This window comes from Bos indicus x Bos taurus, chromosome 19, assembly GCF_003369695.1.
Source record: "Bos indicus x Bos taurus breed Angus x Brahman F1 hybrid chromosome 19, Bos_hybrid_MaternalHap_v2.0, whole genome shotgun sequence".
Classification (NCBI taxonomy): domain Eukaryota; kingdom Metazoa; phylum Chordata; class Mammalia; order Artiodactyla; family Bovidae; genus Bos; species Bos indicus x Bos taurus.
The window spans coordinates 42570494-42594042 of NC_040094.1; the positions used below are offsets into that span (position 1 = coordinate 42570494).

General features: G+C 41.4%; 2 protein-coding genes across 7 annotated transcripts; one reads left to right on the forward strand and one right to left on the reverse strand.

The window, feature by feature from the left end:
* Positions 1-8527: 8527 nt before the first annotated feature.
* LOC113878133 (keratin-associated protein 9-3-like) lies at positions 8528-9181 on the reverse strand. 6 transcript variants are annotated; one of them, XM_027519015.1, is made up of 4 exons: positions 9135-9181; positions 8898-9068; positions 8767-8813; positions 8528-8727 (listed from the first exon to the last, which is right to left on the reverse strand). In XM_027519015.1, the coding sequence occupies exons 1-4, from the start codon at positions 9179-9181 to the stop codon at positions 8528-8530; spliced, it is 465 nt and encodes a 154-aa protein (XP_027374816.1). The 6 variants fall into 6 exon arrangements, with proteins under 6 accessions (XP_027374816.1, XP_027374815.1, XP_027374814.1 ...); XM_027519014.1 differs by having other exon boundaries at positions 8528-8921; positions 8986-8995; positions 9031-9068; positions 9120-9181; XM_027519013.1 differs by having other exon boundaries at positions 8528-8813.
* Positions 9182-12030: 2849 nt separating this feature from the next.
* Positions 12031-12618, forward strand: LOC113878132 (keratin-associated protein 9-9-like). The gene has a single exon (XM_027519008.1). It carries the CDS (start codon positions 12031-12033, stop codon positions 12616-12618), a length of 588 nt encoding a protein of 195 aa, XP_027374809.1.
* The last annotated feature ends 10931 nt before the right edge of the window (positions 12619-23549 follow it).

The window sequence follows — 23549 nt, forward strand, 5'->3', positions numbered from 1 at the left end:
TGTGGTGTTGGAGAAGACTCCTGAGAGTCCCTTGGACTGCAAGGAGATCCAACCAATCCATCCTAAAGGAAATCAGTCCTGACTATTCATTGAAAGGACTGATGCTGAAGCTGAAACTCCAATGCTTTGGCCACCTGATGTGAAGAACTGACTCATTTGAAAAGACCCTGAAGCTGGGAAAGATTGAAGGCAGGAGAAGGGGATGACAGAAGATTTGATCATTGGATGGCATCACCGACTCAATGGACATGAGTTTGAGTAAGCTCCAGGAGTTGGTGATGGACAGGGAAGCCTGGTGTGCTGCAGTCCATGGGGTCACAAAGAGTTGAACATGACTGAGTGACGGAACTGAACTGAACAAGACGATTCTAGTTTTCCATGGGTCAGCCATTTCTGTCATGTGATGTATGGTAGAACAAGTAGATCCCATTTTCATTTGCCTCTTGTTGATCTTGTTCATCAAAAAGTGGGTTTGAGGCTCCAAAGTTTTACAATTCAGAATCCTATAACAATATTACTATAAGCTGATAGATAGCACTGCTGATAAGGACAACAAATCCATGTTTACAACATGGAATCGTAGTAAAGAAGAATTGCTGTCTTTTCCACACACATGTAATCTAAGAGGAAAACTAGCTTGCCTTGAAGTTAGATGGCTAGGTTTCCTGAGGGATATTATTCTCTGCTTCTGACTAACAGCATATACAGCAGGGCCAGCCACGGTCAGAGTGAGCTTGCGCTGTTGGTCCACACAAATCTTCCATCCCTGCCACCATGGCTACTCCGTTCATGCTCCCTTGTATAAGTATCGATGCACCTAAAGATAGAGATGGGATAAGAGAGCCAAACTTGTAGCCGTCCAGTGTCTCCTTTGTGGTAAACACTCTGGAGGTCATTGATGTGAGACACAAGCGGGAAACACTTTCTGCCCTCACACCTACCTCCATCTAAATAATTCTCCAAATCCCTTTACTTTCCACTCTTGCTCCTCCCTTGGCTCAATCCATATAGTCAGTCCTTTTACCTCATGCAAATAGGGAAAGAACTTCATTTCCTCAGGGCATAATTTCTCAAAAAAAAAAAAAAATATATATATATATACATATATAATGGACATGTGTACAGACTCACTGTTCACTGTGAGTATTTTCTCTGTCCACTGCTCTTGCACAGCAGAAGTGTTATCTGTCATAATCAAAATTCTCCATTTGGCTTCAAAGCTTCTACTGAAGTTAACAGTTGATGAAATTTAAGATATTGAATGCTTATATATTATGATCAGTTTGATTTTGTAGGAATCAAATGGAATTCGGTTGGTAATTATTTTCAATATTATTTTTAATTGGAGGATAGTTACAATATTGCAATGGTTTCCACCATACATCAACATGAATCAGCCATAGGTATATATATGAAGGAGGAAACAGACAGAACAGGCTCCATCTTGAAAGCAGGACTCCATCTTGGTCCGGACTCTGGACTTTGAGCTGTATGCCCAGTATCTATAGAAACGACATACCAAGTGGAAAACCAGACCCCCTGGATGGAAGAGCCCCAGGGCTCGTACCTAGACTCTCCATCACCTAAAAGAATACCCTAATTGTCTGTGGAACCAAATAGAATCATAAATTCTATTATGTGTATTCAGGTATGACCACAGGTCTGTTGATAATTGTCCACTGCTAACTACCTGGGCTTAAGGCATATGAATCACAACTTAACTTTTATTGTCTCTTTCTTTTCCTTTGTTCAGACTAGTTTCAGAGAATTTCGGGAGGTTGGTTTGGGCAAGAACACTTAGGGTATGTATGGTTTTCACAAAAACTGGTCAGGGTCCTTGGCTAAGAGGAGACTCTACTTGGGCCCGCTGGTGTAATAAACTGCACTCCACTACCTGCATTGTCCTTCTGACTGAGTATGTTTCCCGGAACGCGTGGCTACAACACATACATCCCTTCCTCCTAAACCACCTTCCCACCTCCTTCTCCATCTCACCCTCTAGGTCAGCACAGAGCACCAGCTTTGGGTTCTGCATCACACTACAAACCTACACTGGCTATCCACTTATGGCCTCCCTGGTGGCTCCGATGGTAAAGAATCTGCCTGCGATGCAGGAGACCTGGGTTCAAACCCTGGGTAGGAAGATTCCCCTGAAAAGGGAATGGCTCCAGTGTTCTTTCCTGGAGAATTCCATGAACAGAAGAGCCTGGAGGGCTACAGTTCATGGGGTCTCAAAGAGTCAGACATGGCCGAGTGACGAACACACACATACACACACATATACACATGTCCACGTCATATATGGTAATGTATATGTTTCGATGCTACTTTCTCAAGTCATGCCACCCTCTCCCTCCTGCACTGTGACCATACATCTGGTCTTTATGTCTGTATCTCCTTTGCTGCCCTGCAAATAGGATCATCAGTACCATCTTTCTAGATTCTATAGATATGCATTAATTTGTGAATTTGTCTTTCTCTTTCTGACTTACTTCATTCGTATAATAGGCTCTATTATATCCACTGCATTAGGATTGATTCAAATGTGTTCCTTTCTATAGCTGAGTAATATTTCATTGTGTATGGAATGTACACAATTATCTACCACAATGTCTTTATCCATTCATCTGTTGATAGACAGCTAGGTTGCTTCCATGTCCTTGCAATTGTAAATTAGTGCTGCAATGAACATTGGGGCAGATGTGTTTTTTTCAATTAAAGTTTCCTGAGGGCATATGCCCAAGCAGCTCAATACCAAAAAAACAAACAACCCAATCAAAAAGTGGCCAGAAGAACTAAATAAGTGAAAGGTTGTTGCTAAACCATGAAAGACGACAGGATTCTTGGCCTCTGGAGAAGAATTCAATCCAGGGCTAGTAACGAGCTTCTGAGATTTGATTGCTCAGAGCTTTCGTGTAATAAAGTTTTGTTAACATATAAACGAGATAGAGAAAGCTTCTGACATAGACATCAGAAAGGGGCAGAGAGAATGCCCCACTGCTAGTCTTTAGCCGGATGTTATATAGCTACTAAGCTAAGCTAAGTCGCTTCAGTCGTGTCCGACTCTGTGCGACCCCAGAGATGGCAGCCCACCAAGCTCCCCCGTCCCTGGGATTCTCCAGGCAAGAACACTGGAGTGGGTTGCCATTTCCTCCTCCAATGCATGAAAGTGAAAAGTAAAAGTGAAGTCACTCAGTCATGTCCGACTCTTCACGACCCCATGGACTGCAGCCCACCAGGCTCCTCCGTCCATGGGATTTTCCAGGCAAGAGTACTGGAGTGGGGTGCCATTGCCTTCTCCGTATATAGCTACTAGCAGTCTGCTAATCAGAGAAAGGAAATTTCTCAAAATTCAGAGAATGGCACCAGGCCCCTCACCCACAACATGCATTTTGAGATAACATTGGCAGCAGCTGAGTCATCCCAGGCCATAAAACGATTGACATGAATCTTGAAGAAAAGGCAGTTTACCAAGCAAATATATGATTTCATTAACGTAGATTAGGAGAACACTGTATAAGTAAAACACACTCGTTTGTCAAGTGTGTTCTGAGTCTTGGTGGAACCGACTTGAAGACAGTCTAGGGTCCATACATAGCACATTAACACAGCTTAAGACAAACATTTCCATAGAAAATGCACTGATTAGCTCAAGGTCTGAGAACAGTTACGTTCAGGTGGAATCAGGTGCCTTCATGGCAACACAGGATTTTAAGAGAAACCTCTTTTTACATTTGTATAGAGAAGGGGAAAAAACTCTTAACACTTGTCATTTGTTTCCTCCTGCCACTTAAGAGAGAGAGAAAAAATGTCTGACACTTGCAGCTTACTTCCTCCATTTGGAGACCCCTGGCCTTCCTGCCTGTTACCCTCTCACAAGCATTTCGCCAAAGAAGACATAAAGATGGCTAATAAACACATGAAAAGATGCTCACCATCATTCTTTATTAGAGAAATGCAAATTAAAACTACAATGAGGTATCATCTCACACCAACCAAAATGGCCATCATCAAAAAGTCTACAAACCACAAATGGGCTGGCAGTCATTACTCATGTATTCTTTAATCATTGAGGGTAGCACTAAACTCTGCTGTTCTCTACAGATGTGCTACAGGTTCTTATTAATTCTATGACTTGGAAGTTAAATAATTTATAAATTTGAGAATGGTTTATGTTAAGTCAGGCATACAGACTTAAATAAAGTAGATAAAATCTTACATTATCATGGAACAAGTAAGAGAAACAATGATTCTCTACTAATAATGGTGATGAATCAATTTGTTTTGAGATATCCCTGAAAATATAAGAATTATTGTTTTTGCAAAAGGTGTCTACTTGCAGACTGACTGACCCAGTGAGAGACAGAAAGAGAAAGAAAATACTTCTAATCTATGGGTAGACATACTACATAGAAAGAGAGTAGTAGGAAAATAGATATAAACAATTCTTGAGGTGACTTATGTATATATTCCCCTAATCAAGTGTTAATGAGTAGCAGAACAGAAATTTGAACTCTCTTCCATATGATATTAATTCCCATAACAGAGCTATTTTCTTTTTCCACCATGGAGAATTTATGGTTGAAGATAAGATAAATAGAAGCACAAATCTATGAGGGAATTTAGTACAGAAAGTGGATAGTGTACACTAGAAGCATCTTACAAAGGCACAAAATAAAAGTCAAAAGAATGATCATGTACATCTATTTGTTTCAATGATATTTCATTCGACTAAACTAGAATCTGGTAACGTCTAGACTATTTACGGAAACTACCCTGACTTAACCTTAACACTACATATCTGATTGAAAATGTCAGTGATAGAGGTCTTGGGGAAAAATGAGAATCTTAAGGTTCTGTAGTCAGTAGGCAAATACTGGGCATACAGAAAAGCACATCCCAAGAAGTGGGAGAGCGAGCACATGCCAGGGATAAGGGAGAAATCACTGTGATTTTGCAGTACAGGTATCTTCTCCTGGGAAGAGTAACAGCTCAGCAACGCCATTCTGTCTAACAAGTGATCCCAGTGAGCAAAAGATTCAGGAGACTGGATTGGGGGAAGGAGAAATGCTAAAGTAATCAATTTCTTTTTATGAGAGATGCTTGAAAATGGAATGGGTTACCACGGCAGTAGGAAGTCACACCACTGGAAGTATGGAAGCATCAACTAAACACCCAAACAGTTGGAATATTGTATCTTTGTTTGTAGCCTCTGTGAGTGAATTCTATCAGGGGACTGCAAGTTCAGTTCAGTTCAGTCGCTCAGTTGTGTCCGACTCTTTGCGACCCCATGAATCGGAGCACGCCATACCTCCCTGTCCATCACCAACTCCCAGAGTTCACTGAGACTCACGTCCATTGAGTCAGTGATGCCATCCAGCCATCTCATCCTCTGGCGTCCCCTTCTCCTCCTGCCCCCAATCCCTCCCAGCATCAGAGTCTTTTACAATGAGTCAACTCTTCGCATGAGGTGGCCAAAGTACTAGAGTTTCAGCTTTAGCATCATTCCTTCCAAAGAAATCCCAGGGCTGATCTCCTTCAGAATGGACTGGTTGGATCTCCTTGCAGTCCAAGGGACTCTCAAGAGTCTTCTCCAACACCACAGTTCAAAAGCATCAATTCTTCGGTCCTCAGCCTTCTTCACAGTCCAACTCTCACATCCATACATGACCACTGGAAAAACCATAGCCTTGACTAGACGGACTTTTGTTGGCAAAGGAATGTCTGTGCTTTTGAATATGCTATCTAGGTTGGTCATAACTTTCCTTCCAAGGAGTAAGCGTCTTTTAATTTCATGGCTGCAGTCACCATCTGTAGTGATTTTGGAGCCCAGAAAAATAAAGTCTGACACTGTTTCCACTGTTTCCTCATCTATTTCCCATGAAATAATGGGCCTGGATGCCATGATCTTCATTTTCTGAATGTTGAGCTTTAAGCCAACTTTTTCACTCTCCTCTTTCACTTTCATCAAGAGGCTTTTGAGTTCCTCTTCACTTTCTGCCATAAGGGTGGTGTCATCTGCATATCTGAGGTTATTGATATTTCTCCCGGCAATCTTGATTCCAGTTTGTGTTTCTTCCAGTCCAGCATTTCTCATGATGTACTCTGCATATAAGTTAAATAAACAGGGTGACAATATACAGCCTTGATGAACTCCTTTTCCTATTTGGAACCCGTCTGTTGTTCCATGTCCAGTTCTAACTGTTGCTTCCTGACCTGCATACAGATTTCTCAAGAGGCAGGTCAGGTGGTCTAGTATTCCCATCTCTTTCAGAATTTTCCACAGTTTATTGTGATCCACACAGTAAAAAGCTTTGGCATAGTCAATAAAGCAGAAAGATATGTTTTTCTGGAACTCTCTTGCTTTTTCCATGATCCAGCAGATGTTGGCAATTTGATCTCTGGTTCCTCTGCCTTTTCTAAAACCACCTTGAACATCAGGAAGTTCACCGTTCACATATTGTTGAAGCCTGGCTTGGAGAATTTTGAGCATTACTTTACTAGCATGTGAGATGAGTGCAATCGTGCGGTAGTTTGAGCGTTCTTTGACATTGCCTTTTTTGGGGATTGGAATGAAAACTGACCTTTTCCAGTCCTGTGGCCACTGCTGAGTTTTCCAAATTTGCTGGCATATTGAGTGCAGCACTTTCACAGCATCGTCTTTCAGGATTTGGAATAGCTCAACTGGAATTCCATCACCTCCACTAGCTTTGTTCATAGTGATGCTTTCTAAGGCCCACTTGACTTCACATTCCAGGATGTTTGGCTCTAGGTCAGTGGTCACACCATCGTGATTATCTGGGTCATGAAGATCTTTTTTGTACAGTTCTTCTGTGTATTCTTGCCATCTCTTCTTAGTATCTTCTGCTTCTGTTAGGTCCCTACCATTTCTGTCCTTTATCGAGCCCATCTTTGCATGAAATGTTCCTTTGGTATCTCTGATTTTCTTGAAGAGATTCCTAGTCTTTCCCATTCTGTTGTTTTCCTCTATTTCTTTGCATTGATCGCTGAAGAAGGCTTTCTTATCTCTCCTTGCTATTCTTTGGAACTCTGCATTCAGATGTTTATATTTTTCCGTTTCTCCTTTGTTTTCGCTTCTCTTCTTTTCACAGCTATTTGTAAGGTCTCCCCAGACAGCCATTTTGCTTTTTTGCATTTCTTTTCCATGGGGATGGTCTTGATCCCTGTCTCCTGTACAATATCATGAACCTCATTCCATAGTTCATCAGGCACTCTATCAGATCTAGGCCCTTAAATCTATTTCTCACTTCCACTGTATAATCATAAGGGATTTGATTTAGGTCATACCTGAATGGTCTAGTGGTTTTCCCTACTTTCTTCAATTTAAGTCTGAATTTGGCAATAAGGAGTTCATGGTCTGAGCCACAGTCAGCTCCTGCTCTTGTTTTTGCTGACTGTATAGAGCTTCTCCATCTTTGACTGCAAAGAACATAATCAATCTGATTTCGGTGTTGACCATCTGGTGATGTCATGTATAGAGTCTTCTCTTGTGTTGTTGGAAGAGGGTGTTTGCTATGACCAGTGCATTTTCTTGGCAAAACTCTATTAGTCTTTGCCCTGCTTCATTCCGTATTCCAAGGCCAAATTTGCCTGTTACTCCAGGTGTTTCTTGACTTCCTACTTTTGCATTCCAGTCCCCTATAATGAAAAGGACATCTTTTTTGGGTGTTAGTTCTAAAAGGTCTTGTAGGTCTTCATAGAACCATTCAACTTCAGCTTCTTCAGCGTTACTGGTTGGGGCATAGACTTGGATTACTGTGATATTGAATGTTTGCCTTGGAAACGAACAGATTCAGACATCTATTAATAGTTCCTTGGGATGTAAATGTACCTGCCCTTGAGCAGGAACAGAAGACTTCATCCTGGATGAGTCTGTTTATTATTAGGTAAATCACACTACACAATGAAATGGGTTTTTAATAATGAGATAATAATTAGGAAGGGGGCTAATATGATGCTCATAATGGGTAAGACATATAATATATAAATTTCTATATGAGGAATGTGGTGCAATAAATCAAACACATACTGAAGAATTGTGGTACACCATTTATTGAGAAACATACAGAAAAACTCAAAGTGAGCGTAAAAGGAGAAAGCATGATACAAGAACTATGAGGATAGCAAAAGAGAACATATGATTATAAAGATTATGATAGGCTATAGAAACCCACAGAAACATTCTGAGAGCTTGTTTTCTTAAGTTACTCAGAAGAACTAGATGGTCAATCCTATTTTCAGAGTTAAAACCAAGACATACTTCCTTATCACAGATGCAGAAAGTTGGCACATGGTCCTCCTACACCAGAGGAAGACAATTGGAGGAAGCCCCCTGCACTCCGTCAACCTAATTCACAAGCTCTTAAGCAAGGAGATGAGTAACTGAAATTCTGGTAGAGCATGTCAGTCGTCAGCAAAGTCTAGGAAGTGACTTTGTTTTGTCCCCAGGTAGCAAGTCAATTAATAGAAGGTGTTGTATAGGGACAGTGGATCCTTGGCAAGGTGATCAGCAGCAGGAAGGCTGGCAGCAGCTGGACACACAGCTGGGGCGGCAGCAGGTGGTCCTACAGCAGGTGGTCTGACAGCAGACAGGGCGGCTGCAAGGCTGGCAGCAGCTGGATCCACAGCTCTGTTCTCGGCACCCAGGCAGGCAGAGGCACGTGGGGTGGTAGCAGGTTCTGTGGCAGTACACAGGTGCACAGGAGGCTGGCTGGCAGCAAGGCTGACAGCAGTTAGAACCACCGCAGGTTTGTCCAGCGCTGATGGACCCACAGCAGGTGGGCTGACAGCAGCTGGTCACACAGGTAGGCTTGCAGCAGGTGGTTTCAGTGATTTGACAGCAAGTTTGGGGGCAGGAGGGCTGACAGCAGCTGGACTCACAGCAGGTGGGCTGGCAGCAGCTGCTCACACAAGTAGGCTTGAGGCAGGTGGTCCTGCAGCAGGTGGTCTGACAGCGGACAGGGCGGCAGCAAGGCTGGCAGCAGCTGGACCCACCACAGTTGTGCTGACAGCAGGTGGTCACACAGGTAGGTTTGTAGCAGGTGGTCCTACAGCAGATGTTTTCACTAGTCTGGTAGCAAGTTGGGGGGCAGCAAGGCCGACAGCAGCTGGACTCACAGCAGGTGGGCTGGCAGCACAGGGAGCAGCAGGAGTGAGTCATTTTGTCAGTGGTGGAGTGTGGACTCCTGTTCAGAAGTGAGTTTCTCAGATTCTGAAGACTACTTCTGCTCTGGGGCTTTTTATACACTGGATCCCCAAAGTTGGGACCAATAAGCAAGACTTTCTTGTTGTGTATGTTGTTTTTATAGTCAGTGGGAAATTATCCAAGAGGAAATGATTTCTTTAGTGTTTTGAGGCCTCTGTAAATTAGTGTTTGATCTTCTTTTTAATTAGGACTAGTACTTAGGAACCTTTTCCAGAAGTGAAACAGAATAAGGAATCATCCCAGCAGCATCTCTGGTCATGTGACATCATCAGGTCATGGGATAGTTCTTCCTGCCTTGGCCAGGGTCAGAACAGTCACCTTTTCTGTGTTCCTTTGACTATGCTTAGGTTGAGACTTGCTGGATGCTGATGCATTCTGTGATGAATGAAGCCTGCTAAAGTCTAAGTCTGATCTCCGACAAAGTCTGAGATTCAAGACGATCACGTGTATCTATACACATGTCTTTCAAATCAGTAGTGACTGACCTAAAATATTTCCCAGCTTTATTAGGTACATTTAGGTAGAAGATGTTGGCACATTGTTCTTCACTAGCAATTCGGCACCAAAGCTGGAATAGAGGCAAAAGCTGTACCCTGTTTTCAGACAACCTCAATTCATTAATGTCGCATAACTACTTTTAGCTGGATCAATCACCTCTGGTGAGACATCACAACTTTCACATACTTTCTTTTATAATTTGTGACAAATAGGTAGATAGGATGATACAGTTATAGATTTATATATTTCCATAAATGTGAAATGTGTCAGCCATAATTTCTTAGAATTTTTCTGCCCTCTCTTTTAGGTTCATATGTAAGAGTGTAATTGCCATGTCATAGGGAAAGCATATCATCAACAGCGGTAGAAACAATGAAAGTGTTTCAATATTTCACTGCAGTAGTGTCATGTACTCTCCTGATATGCGACTTCTGAATTCTATTGGTATGTATCTATCCTTGTTTGTTTGTTTTAAATTGAGCTTTAGTTGACACAGCATTATATTATTTATACGTGTTCAACACAGTAATTTGATATTCGTAGATGTTGCAAGGTTATCACTGCAGTCAGTCTAGTTAACGTTAACATCTGTCACAACTGATAGTTACAAAGTCTTTTTTCTTGCATGAGAGCTTTTAAAATCTACTTTTCTAGCCACTTTCAAAGGTTTCAGTATTATTAACTATGGTCATTATGCTGTACGTTACATTCCCCAGGCATTTATTTTATAACTGGAAGCCTCTACCTTGTGATCCCGTTTACCTACTTCACCCACCCCACCTCCCACCTCTGGCTACCATTGATCTGTTCTGTCTATGAGCTCAGTTTTAGAAAAAATTTTTAAGATTCCATATATGAGTGAGATCACATGGTATTTGTCTCTCTAACTTTTTTCATTTAGCTTAATGTCCTCAAGGTCCATTCACATTGTCATAAATGGGAAGATACCCCTCAGGAATATCATTTTGAGTTTGAGGAGTCCAGTTTCATTGTTTTCCACATGGCTGCCCAGTTTTCCCGCCACCATTTATTTAAAAGATTGCAATCTCCTTATTGCATCAATATATTCTTGGCTCCTTTGTAATAAATTAGTAGGCCATATAATGTGTGGACTCATTTCTGGCCTCTTTATTCTATTCCATTGATTTAGGTGCCGGTTTTTTCCAGTCCATACTGTTTTGTTTAATATAGCTTTGTACTACTGTTTGGAATCAAGGAAAATGATGCTTCCAGCTTTGTTCTTCTTTAGCAATATTGCATTGGCTATTTTGTGGTTCCATACAAATTTTAATTTTTTTCCTTTTTTCTGCCATTGGAATTACATTATCATTTTATCCTTTCTACATGATCATTTATCCTTTCTACTGCTGTTGACTATATGTTCTCCCATTACATGGCAATTATACTCTAACATATATATCTAAAAGAGAGAAAATGAGGCCTAAAATCTTTAAGAAATTGTGGCTGAGATTCCACACTTGTCAGAATATGTAAATTTACAGATTGAAACATATCTTAGTTATTCTCCTATCTAACCTGCTTGTCACAAATTGTAGAAGAAAGTATATGCAAGTTGGGATGTCTCACCAGAGGTCATTAACCTAACTAGAAAATAGCAATGAAGCAGTAAGGAAGGGATGCTGTTTGAAAATAGGATTCAGCTTTGCCTCTCTTCCAGTTTTGGTGCTGATTTTCATTTGAAAAATAATGTGGCAACCATCCTCTATTCAGATGACCCTGATAAAACTGGGAAACATTTCAAACTAGTTGCCAAATAAAGATATATATAGATACATGTGGAAGTCTTAACTCTGACTTTGTCAGAGATCAGGCTTGAACTCAAGCAGGCTTCATTCATCACAGAATGTATCAGCATCCCGACCCTTTGGAGGCACGTCTCAATCTAAGTAGAGCCAAAGGAACAAAGCTGAGGAAGGAGAACTATTCTGACTTTCATAGAGCCAGCAGGAAGTACCTCATGACCAGATGATGTCACATGACCAGAAATGCTGCTGGTGATGATTCCTGACCTTTTCATTCCTAGGAAAGATTCTTAAGTACCAGACCCAATTAAGGAAAAGATCAAACACTAATTTACAGAGGTCTCTCTGTAAAACACTAAGAAAGCAACTTCCTCCATGACAATTATCCAAAACTACAACAGGAACATAAATAACATCCAGGAAAGTCCTGCTTATTGGTCCCAACATTGGGGGTCTAGGGTATAAAAGCCCCAGAACAGGAGGAGTCCTCAGAATCTGAGAAACTCAGCTCTGAGCCGGAGTCCACCCTCCATCACAGACACAATGACCCACTCGTGCTGCTCCCCGTGCTGTCAGCCCACCTGCTGCAGGAACACTTGCTGTGAGTCCAGCTGCTGCAAGCCCTGCTGCCCCCCAACTTGCTGTCAAACCACCTGCTGCAGGACCACCTGCTGCAGACCTACCTGTGTGACCACCTGCTGCCAGCCCAGCTGTTGCAGCAAACCCTGCTGTCAGCCCACCTGCTGTGAGTCCATCTGCTGCCAGCCCTCCTGCCCTCCGACTTGCTATCAAGCTAGTGAAACCACCTGCTGTAGGACCACCTGCCGCAAGCCTACTTGTGTGACCACCTGCTGTCAGCCCACCTGCTGTGGGTCCAGCAGCTGTGGACAAACCTTCAGTGGGTCCAGCTGCAGCCAGCCTTGCTGCCAGCCGGTTTGCTGTGCACCTGTGTACTGCCACAGAATCTGCTACCACCCCACGTGCTGCTGCCTGCCTGGGTGCCAAGACCAGAGCTGTGGATCCAGCTGCTGCCAGCCTTGCAGCGGCCCTGTGTGCTGTCAGACCACCTGCTGCAGGACCACCTGCTGCCGCCCCAGCTGTGTGTCCAGCTGCTGCCCTTCCTCCTGCTGATCCTCCCGTCATGGAATCATGTGAGACACATCAATCTTCTGACAGCTAACCTATGAGTTCTCCAGTTACTGCCACAAGCCCCACTGCCAGGCTTCACTAGCATCCAGCGTGCAGCCACCATCTTTCTATGAGTCATATTCCTGATTAAGAGGCTCTGTGAGGTGGTATGGTAGCGTGCAGTTGACTGCAGTCTGCCTTTCTTCATCTTCCTTTTCTATTAAACTCTGTGATACCTACAAGTTTTAGGTCTCCTTGCCTTGCAGTCATTGTGTCAGCCTTGCAAAAATGATCACCACTTTTCTTAAGTAACCTAAAGCACAAATCATTGTGCTGGGTTTCTTAGGTTTCTTTCATGTTTACTACTTTAGCATTTTTTTGTCTGATGGACTCATTAAGAGAAAATGATTCATTCTATTTTACTTCCTCCTCCTTAGGATTACCCTGTGTTGTCTTCTCAACTGTGAGAAAGCTTGTCTGATTCCTTCTGCATAAAGTCTTTGCTGTCTTCTAGCCTATATTCCGATTTGACTTTTTATACAGCATTTTCTTTTAAGTCCTCTCATTAATACTGTATTTCTGAGCCTGACAATGACCCCTAAACTGGCAGTACCAAGATGATTGCCTCCCTCTTATGGATGAATAAAAGCCACTCAACTATTCATAGGTAGAATTTGATTGAGATCTAGGGTCTCTGGTTTGTGCTCCAGGGTCTTACAATAAGATCTTACTACAAGCACAAAGTGATCTGAGCACTGGGAATATGTGTGCTTTGGATTGCCTGTGTACCACTGAATATAAACCTTTCCCTGTGCAGATAATTTTCCTGTCTACAAATGTATTCTCTCAGCTATTTCCCAAACTTCAGTGACCATTTGCCCACATAAGGCCAATAGGCTGGTTTTAAAAGCCAACTACTAGGTTTAAGAATCTTTGTATTCCTGGCACTCTGCTGGCACATTCAACCCAGAAGCTCGTCTAAAAACACCTGCTTTTTTATGTCAGAATGTGTCATTCTGGGATGGTCTGGTTAGATAAATCTGGGGTTTCTGAAGGCCACACATAGTATGGAATATTAACAAGAAATCTGGTGAAGCATATACACTCAGCCATATTTCCTAGACTTCTAAATTCTAAGTTCATTTTTTCTCCAAATTAAAATATTATCAAGACAATTATGTATGTATGCAGAACTGGGAAACGAGCTAACCACACCATGGAAATTTTACCTTAGAGCTATCCACAGTCTCTACAAAACATCCTGAGGTTTATGACATGAAACTGAAACATGAATCAAATCCAGACGTGTCTGGGATTCTCTGAAGACACTGCTTAGTTTATAATAGGGGAAGGAGATAAGGTGGGGTAATAATATGCTAATTATATTTAGATAGTAGTCTAAATTAGCGTTCTGCAACTTAGAACTGTTAATATTTGGATTGGTGGACTGGGGACAATGTTGTGAACATGGAGAAAGGTTAACAGCATCCTGCCTCTACCCACTAAATGCCACCAGCATCCCGTTCTAGCTTGTGTCACACAGAGCTAAGACGGAGGGAGAAGGTGGATGAAGGGTAAAAACGCAAGTGTGCAATCTACAGAGGAACTGCATAGATATATAAAATTGGATAATAATAAAATGTGACATCAAAACTCATAGGATGTTACAATAGCAATCTTTTAAGGGTAATTTATATGTTTCAATCTTCATATTAGAAGAGAAGAAGACCTCAAAATTAAGGTGTTAGATGTCTCATCTTAAGAAATTAAGGGAAAACGACACCACTGCCCACAAACCACATAAAAGAAAACAAATACTCAGAAGAGTGGAGATGAGTAAAACAGAAAATAAAGGAAAAATAGTGAAGCTTGACAAAGCCAAAATTTGGTCTTTTAAAAAAGTGAACAAAATAGAAAAAAACTCTGGGAAGATTGAGCGGCTAAAAAGAAACAAGACAAAATTAATATTATAAAAGAAAAATTAGGCATAAAATATAGATTAAACAGAGACTTAAAATAGCAAACATGATTTTAATTATCTGTTGCTGTGTAACTATTGATTACTAAAGAACAGCTGTTTACTATGTCTCATGATCTCTTTGGCCGACTAAGCTCGGTTCTTTTGTACCACACAGCATTGACTTAGAGAAGATGCTCACAGTACATACAAGGGGCAAAGGATTGGCCTCAAGAACATACAAACTCCTGAAGATGAGTGAGCATAAACCACCGAATGGAAAATTGGGTAAAAGATGTGGATAGTAATGCTACCTTAGACAATGATCATGTGAAAAAATACTCAAAATCCTAAGTGTATTGAGAAAATAAAACTTCAACTAGATTGTAGTTTACACCACTGTATTGGAAAACTATTTTGAAATCTGAAAGATCATTTAAAAGTTTGACAATTAGAGAAGACGTAAATCCACAGAATCCCTTACATCTTGGAGTTGGGTGGAGGGGGGTACATAAATTTGCACAGCCACTTTAGGAAACAAACCGGAAACAAGATCTCCTAAATGACAGGCCCGTCAATCAAACTTGCCAGTAAACTCCACTTCCCCAACTTTGTTGACAGTCAAACATTCTGCTAATTATCTTGTTAATTTGTGAGGCTTCTCAGTAGAGTGGAACCTGCTTTGATTTTTGTCTTCTTGATTTCCTGTAGATCATTGTGCCAGCTCCTTGTGGTCTCTTTCATTTGTCCTCAACACAAAATCATGATCTCAGTCTTAGAAAAACGTTTATATCCTTTCTCTTTAAGAGGGAGGGGATATATGTATACATATAGCAGAATTACTTCATTGTACAGCAGAAACTAACACAACATTATAAAGCAGGTATACTCAAATTTTTTAAAAGTTTAAAAAAAATAGACAAACAATAAGAATATATACCACAAGGAATTACATTATCTTGTAATAATAATCATTATCTTGTAATAATCTACAATGGAGTATAATCTGCAAACATCCTGAATCACTCTGCTGTATACCTGAAACTAGCACAATATTGTAAATCAACTTAAAAAAACAAACAAAATAAGTATATCAGAGAATATGTGCAGGTTAAAAAAGAATCTTAGAAAGCAAATTCTTAGGCTTATTCCCTTAAGGATCTGCAAATGATCAGTATATGTGCAAATGATCAGTATCAACCACATTATATCAATGTGCTCATTACCCCCGTGTCCTGCTCCTCACTTTTATGAGCACTTAGAATTACCTTCCAAAAGAAAAAGAAAGTGAAATTAGCTCAGTCGTGTCCAACTCTTTGCAACCCCATGGACAGTCCACTGAATTCTCTAGCCAGAATACTGGAGTGGGTAGCCTTTCCCTTCTCCAGGGGATCTTCCCAACCCAGGGATCGAACCCAGGTCTCCCGCATTGCAGCAGATTCTTTGCCAGCTGAGCCACAAGGGAAGTGAACCATACACTGGGATTTTGTTTTGCATGGCTATTCCTTTCAAAGTCCTTACACATTTATTGCATCTCATTTATCTCTTCTAGTCTCATAGGGAGTCTCATAGGAACCCCACAAATCAAACAGAGCAAGGATGATCATTTCCACAAATGAAAAAGTCACTTGCCTCATGTGAAACAGTTAATAACTGATAGAATTGAGTCTGATAGCCCAAACCAGATGGTCTGACTCCTGATCCAGGGCTTTTTCATTTAGATTTTACTGTAAATGAAAATAATTCTGGTAACTGAGTTTGGAGAAGTTTTGCAATTTGAGTTGCTTGTCTGCCAGTGGGAGTAATAATACCTTGCACATGCAGGTCACTTCTCTACCTAAAATGGCAGTTTCCAACTCCATTTCCCACATATCTACAAAAAATAGCAACTGGTTTTGATGACTCAAGAAAGTGAAAAGAGACTCTCATTGCCTGAGGGCTCTGGTCTGCAGCTGAGTAGTTCATTCCACTGTGTTTCCTGACTATCAGAGGGCATTGAAAAGGAAACTCACCTACAGTACTTTTTCCTCCATAGCATGGAAATGGAAGTCTTGCTAGGTCTCATTCATCTGGTGTCAGACACTATTTCCCCCACCCTCTTCCACACCCCCTCCCCCGTCCCCGCAAAAAAAATGGCCACAGCAGTAGGTATAGTCCTGTTTACTCTCCAGAGACTTGCTAAATTGTTTCAGTCATGTCCGACTCTTTGCAACCCCATGGACTGTAGCCCGCCAGGCTTCTCTGTCCATGAGATTCTCCAGGCAAGAATACTGGAGTGGGTTGCCATGCCTTTCACCAGAGGATCTTCCCAACCCAGGGACTGAACTCAAGTCTGTTCCATCTCCAGCATTAGCAGGCATATTCTTTACCACTAGCACCACCTGGGAAACCCTAGAGTCCTAGGGATAGGAGTAATTGAGCAATGATATGTAACCCTCTGATCCAACCAGTCTAGGTTTTGTAAGGCAAAAATGGAGCTTAAAAGATTCAATATCAAAGTGCTAGCTGAATATGGAAGGATTCAATAAAGAAAAGAAACCGGGTACTCCTAGAAGCCATGGCGGTGTAGTCCTGCAAGGTGGGAGACGTATTTTCTGAAGAAGAACTGAACAATAAAGACCTCCAGATATTTACTAGAAAAAAGACCTGATGTTGGCTCTGGAAGGAAAAGAATATTTTGTGACCAGAGCTGTCTTCTTGTGTTAGATCCCAGAAGATCTTACAGGGACGGGGATTCTGTGAAGAGACTGCCAGGCTTTCTTCATAATGCGGAGGGTAAGCTGAGGGACTGTCATTTACTGAGTTAATACAAGTATTAAGCTCGATATTTTCTCATCATTTGTAATTCATAATCTTGCCATACTAAAAGGTTTTATTTTCCCCATTTTACAGAGGAGGAGATATAGGCTAAGGGACTTGCTTCAGGTTGCACCATTAGCCAACAGTTTACTTGGCTTCAAGCACCAGGCTGTTTGCATCATACTCGTTGGGTGCCCTGTGCTCCCTGCTCCCAGCAGGCTGGGGAGAGAACTTGGTCTATGAAGCCTTGAACATGAAGGCAAATTACTTGGTGCTTTCACACATTTTCATCTCACGTTCTTATCAGTAGTTATGCGTTTGCAAGAGAGAATAAAAACTAAGAGTTACATCTGGAAGTGAAAGTGGTTGTTTTTTTTTTTTATTTCAACAAGCTTTACTTTTTTAATTTATTTATTTTTAATTGGAGGATAATTGCTTTGCAATGTTCTGTTGGTTTCTGCCATATATCAACATAAATCACCTGTAGATATACATATGTCCCCTCCCTCCTGAACCTCCCTCCTACCTCCTACTTCATCCTTTCCCTCTAGGTTGTCACAGAGTACCACATTGAGCTCCCTGTGTTATACAGCAACTTCCCATTAGCCATCTATTTTATATATGGTAATGTATATATTTCAATGCTACTTTCTCGAGTTGTCCCACCCTTTCCTTCCCCTGCTGTGCCCATAAGTCCTCAACAAGCTTCACTGAGTACTTAGCTGTGTGTTAAATACCATGCCAGGTGATTGGCACTATAGAAATAAACACGAAATTCAAATTCCCAATCCTCACTGTACTTAGTGGAATACAAAGAAATAAAATTTATACACCAGAAGTAGGAATTATGAGTATATATCACTAATGATATGGAAAAAGTGGTTTGAGAGGACTATATGTAAGCAGGATTGTATATGGCTGACCCAAACAGAGGGAAAGAAAGAAAGGGGGGTAGGAAGGAGATGGAGAGAAGGATGAAGGGAAAGAGTGAGAGAAGGGAGGAGGAAGAAAGGAAGAAGGAAAATTCATATTGATTCCATGAATCAACTTACCACATGAAAAATATTAAAGGGTGATAGATATTTTTTTTTTAATGGGTGCAGAAGTTCCCCAACAATTTATATGCAGAAACAGTGAACACTGACTGGTTGGAATATATAGAGTAATTCTTTCCAAAGCCTGCAGTTAGTAGGTAACAGAACATGCATGATGTAGATACTCATCTCTCTGATTTCAATCTCCATGGCCCCACCTCTCCTGTCTTCTTCTGCGATTGAAAACACATGGATGAGCATAGGAGTAATGCATAAATGACCTCTCATTAAGTGGGCATGATCTATAGCCTTCCTGACCAGATGCAGAGAATTGATGATGCATTGAAAATACAAACCAAAAATGGGCACGTATGAATGGAAAAGTGATGAAGGGACATCCAAATCTCTGGGTATTGCATGTAAGACCTCAGGCTAAAGCAGAGTAGAAAGTTCTTTTCTTTAATTAATCTTTATTGAAGTATAGTTGCCTTACAAGGTTGTGATAGTTTCTCAGTTCAGTTCGGTTCAGTCGCTCAGTCATGTCCAACTCTTTGCAACCCCATAGACTGCAGTACACCAGGCTTCCCTGTCCATCACCAACTCCTTGAGCTTGCTCAAACTCATGTACATCGAGTCGGTGGTGCCATCCAGCCATCTTATCCTCTATTGGCCCCTTCTCCTCCCGCCTTCAATCTTTCCCAGCATCGGGGTCTTTTCCAATGAGTCAGTTCTTTGCATCAGGTGACCAAAGTGTTGGAGCTTCAGCTTCAGCATCAGTCCTTCCAATGAATATTCAGGGTTAATTTCCTTTAGGATTGATTGGTTTTATTTCCTTGAGGCCAAGGGACTCTCAAGAGTCTTATCCAACACCACAGTTTGAAAGTATTAGTTCTTCGGCACTCAGTTTTCTTTATGGTCCAACTGTCACATCCATCAGTTCAGTCAGTTCAGTTCAATCGCTGAGTCGTGTCCGACTCTTTGCGACCTCATGAATCGCAGCACGCCAGGCCTCCCTGTCCATCACCAACTCCCGGAGTTCACTCAGACTCACGTCCATTGAGTCAGTGATGCCATCCAGCCATCTCATCCTCTGTCGTCCCCTTCTCCTCCTGCCCCCAATCCCTCCCAGCATCAGAGTCTTTTCCAATGGTGGCCAAAGTACTGGAGTTTCAGCTTCAGCATCATTCCTTCCAAAGAAATCCCAGGGCTGATCTCCTTCAGAATGGACTGGTTGGATCTCCTTGCAGTCCAAGGGACTCTCAAGAGTCTCCTCCAACACCACAGTTCAAAAGCATCAATTCTTCAGCGCTCAGCTTTCTTCACAGTCCAACTCTCACATCCATACATGACCACAGGAAAAACCATAGCCTTGACTAGACGGACCTTTGTTGGCAAAGTAATGTCTTTGCTTTTCAATATGCTATCTAGGTTGGTCATAACTTTCCTTCCAAAAAGTAAGCATCTTTTAATTTCATGGCTGCAATCACCATCTGCAGTGATTTTGGAGCCCAGAAAAATAAAGTCTGACACTGTTTCCACTGTTTCCCCATCTACTTGCCATGAAGTGATGGGACCGGATGCCATGATCTTTGTTTTCTGAATGTTGAGCTTGAAGCCAACTTTTTCACTCTCCACTTTCACTTTCATCAAGAGGCTTTTGAGTTCCTCTTCACTTTCTGCCATAAGGGTGGTGTCATCTGCATATCTGAGGTTATTGATATTTCTCCTGGGAATCTTGATTCCAACTTGTGTTTCTTCCAGTCCAGCATTTCTTATGATGTACTCTGCAATAAGTTAAGTAAGCAGGTTGACAATATACAACCTTGACATACTCCTTTTCCTATTTGGAATCAGTCTGTTGTTCCATGTTCAGTTCTAACTGTTGCTTCCTGACCTGCATACAGATTCCTCAAGAGGCAGATCACGTGGTCTGGTATTCCCATCTCTTGAAGAATTTTCCACAGTTTATTGTGATCCACACAATCAAAGGCTTTGGCATAGTCAATAAAGCAGAAATAGATGTTTTTCTGGAACTCTCTTGCCTTTTCCATGATCCAGCGGATGTTGGCAATTTGATCTCTAGTTCTTCTGCCTTTTCTAAAACCAGCTTGAACATCAGGAAGTTCACGGTTCACGTATTGCTGAAGCCTGGCTTGGAGAATTTTGAGCATTACTTTACTAGCATGTGAGATGAGTGCAATCGTGCAGGAGTTTGAGCATTCTTTGGCATTGCCTTTCTTTGGGATTGGAATGAAAACTGACCTTTTCCAGTCCTGTGGCCACTGCTGAGTTTTCCAAATTTGCTGGCATATTGAGTGCAGCACTTTCACAGCATTGTCTTTCAGGATTTGAAATAGCTCAACTGGAATTCCATCACCTCCACTAGCTTTGTTGGTAGGGATGCTTTCTAAGGCCCACCTGACTTCACATTCCAGGATGTCTGGCTCTATGTCAGTGATCACACCATGGTGATTATCTGGGTCGTGAAGATCTTTTCTGTACAGTTCTTCTGTGTATTCTTGCCACCTGTTCTTAATATCTTCTGCTTCTGTTAGGTCCATACCATTCCTGTCCTTTATCGAGCCCATCTTTGCATGAAATGTTCCTTTGGTATCCCTGATTTTCTTGAAGAGATTCCTAGTCTTTCCCATTCTGTTGTTTTCTTCTATTTCTTTGCATTGATCACTGAGGAAGGCTTTCTTAGCTCTTCTTGCTATTCTTTGGAACTCTGCATTCAGATGTTTATATCTTTCCTTTTCTCCTTTGCTTTTCACTTCTCTTATTTTCACAGCTATTTGTAAGGCCTCCACAGACAGCCATTTTGCTTTTTTGCATTTCTTTTCCATGGGGATGGTCTTGATCCCTGTCTCCTGTACAATGTCACGAACCTCATTCCATAGTTCATCAGGCACTCTATCTATCAGATCTAGGCCCTTAAATCTATTTCTCACTTCCACTGTATAATCATAAGGGATTTGATTTAGGTCATACCTGAATGGTCTAGTGGTTTTCCCTACTTTCTTCAATTTAAGTCTGAATTTGGCAATAAGGAGTTCATGGTCTGAGCCACAATCAGCTCCTGGTCTTGTTTTTGCTGACTGTATAGAGCTTCTCCATCTTTGGCTGCAAAGAACATAATCAATCTGATTTCGGTGTTGACCATCTGGTGATGTCCATGTGTAGAGTCTTCTCTTGTGTTGTTGGAAGAGGGTGTTTGCTATGACCAGTGCATTTTCTTGGCAAAACTCTATTAGTCTTTGCCCTGCTTCATTCCATAGTCCAAGGCCAAATTTGCCTGTTACTCCAGGTGTTTCTTGACTTCCTACTTTTGCATTCCAGTCCCCTGTAATGAAAAGGACATCTTTTTGGGATGTTAGTTCTAAAAGGTCTTGTGGGTCTTCATAGAACCATTCAACTTCAGCTTCTTCAGCTTTACTGGTTGGGGCATAGACTTGGATTACTGTGATTTTGAATGGTTTGCCTTGGAAACAAACAGAGATCATTCTGTCATTTTTGAGATTGTATCCAAGTACTGCATTTCAGACTCTTTTGTTGACCATGATGGCTACTCCATTTCTTATGAGGGATTCCTGCCCATAGTAGTAGGTATAATAGTCATCTGAGTTAAATTCACCCATTCCAGTCCATTTTAGTTAGCTGATTCCTAGAATGTCGACTTTCACTCTTGCCATCTCTTGTTTGACCACTTCCAATTTGCCTTGATTCATGGACCTGACATTCCAGGTACCTATGTAATATTGCTCTTTACAGCATCGGACCTTGCTTCTATCACCAATCACATCCACAGCTGGGTATTGTTTTTGCTTTGGCTCCATCCCTTCATTCTTTCTGGAGTTATTTCTCCACTGATCTCCAGTAGCATATTGGGCACCTACTGACCTGGGGAGTTCCTCTTTCAGTATCCTATCATTTTGCCTTTTAATACTGTTCGTGGGGTTCTGAAGGCAAGAATACTGAAGTGGTTTGCCATTCCCTTCTCCAGTGGACCACATTCTGTCAGATCTCTCCACCGTGACCCACCCATCTCACATCCATACATACTGGAAAAACCATAACTTTGGCTAGATGGACCTTTGTTGGCAAATTAATGTCTTTGCTTTTTAGTACATTGTCTAGGTTTGTCATAGCTTTTCTTCCAAGGAGCAAGTGTCTTTTAATTTAGTGGCTGCAGTCACCATCTGCGCTGATTTTGGAGCCCAAGAAAATAAAGTCTCTCACTGTTTTCATTGTTTCCCCATCTATTTGCCATAAAGTGATGGGACCAGATACCATTATCTTTGTTTTTTGAATACTGAGTTTTAAGCCAGCTTTTTCACTCTCCTCTTTCACTTTCATCAAGAGGCTCTTAGTTCCTTCCTCTCTGTCTGCCATGAGGGTGATATCATCTGCATATCTGAGATTATTGATATTTCTCCTGGCAATCTTGATTCCAGCTTGTGCTTCATCCAGCCCGGCCTTGACAACATACAGCTTTGATGTACTCCTTTCCCAATTTGGAACCAGTCCATTGTTCCATGTCTGTTTCTAACTGTTGCTTCTTGACCTGCATACAGATTTCTCAGGAAGCAGGTCGTGGTCTGGTATTCCTATTTCTTTAAGAATTTTCCAGTTTGTTGTGATCCACACAGTCAAAGGCTTTGGCATAGCCAATAAAGCAGAAATAAATGTTTTTCTGAAATTCTCTTGCTTTTTCCATGATCTAACAAATTGGCAATTTGATCTCTGGTTCTTCTGCCTTTTCTAAATCCAGCTTGAACATCTGGAAGTTGTTGATTCATGTACTGTTGAAGCCTTGCTTGGAGAACTTTAAGCATTTCTTTGCTAGCATGTGAGATGAGTGCAACTGCGCAGTAGTTTGAACATTCTTTGTTATTACCTTTCTTTGGGATTAATTTCTACTAGTGTTAGTTTCTACTGTACAGCAAAGTGAATCAGCTGTATGTATATACACATATATCCCCTCTGTCTTTGGCTTTCCTTCCCATTTAGGTCACCACAGAAAGCTCTAAACATTCAGGTAAACCACATTAAACTTGATATTAACAATGAGAAGGCCTTGCTAAGTAAAGTTAATGAGGGTAATTTTACTACAGACAGACTATCTTAAAGTTTTTGATAATCAG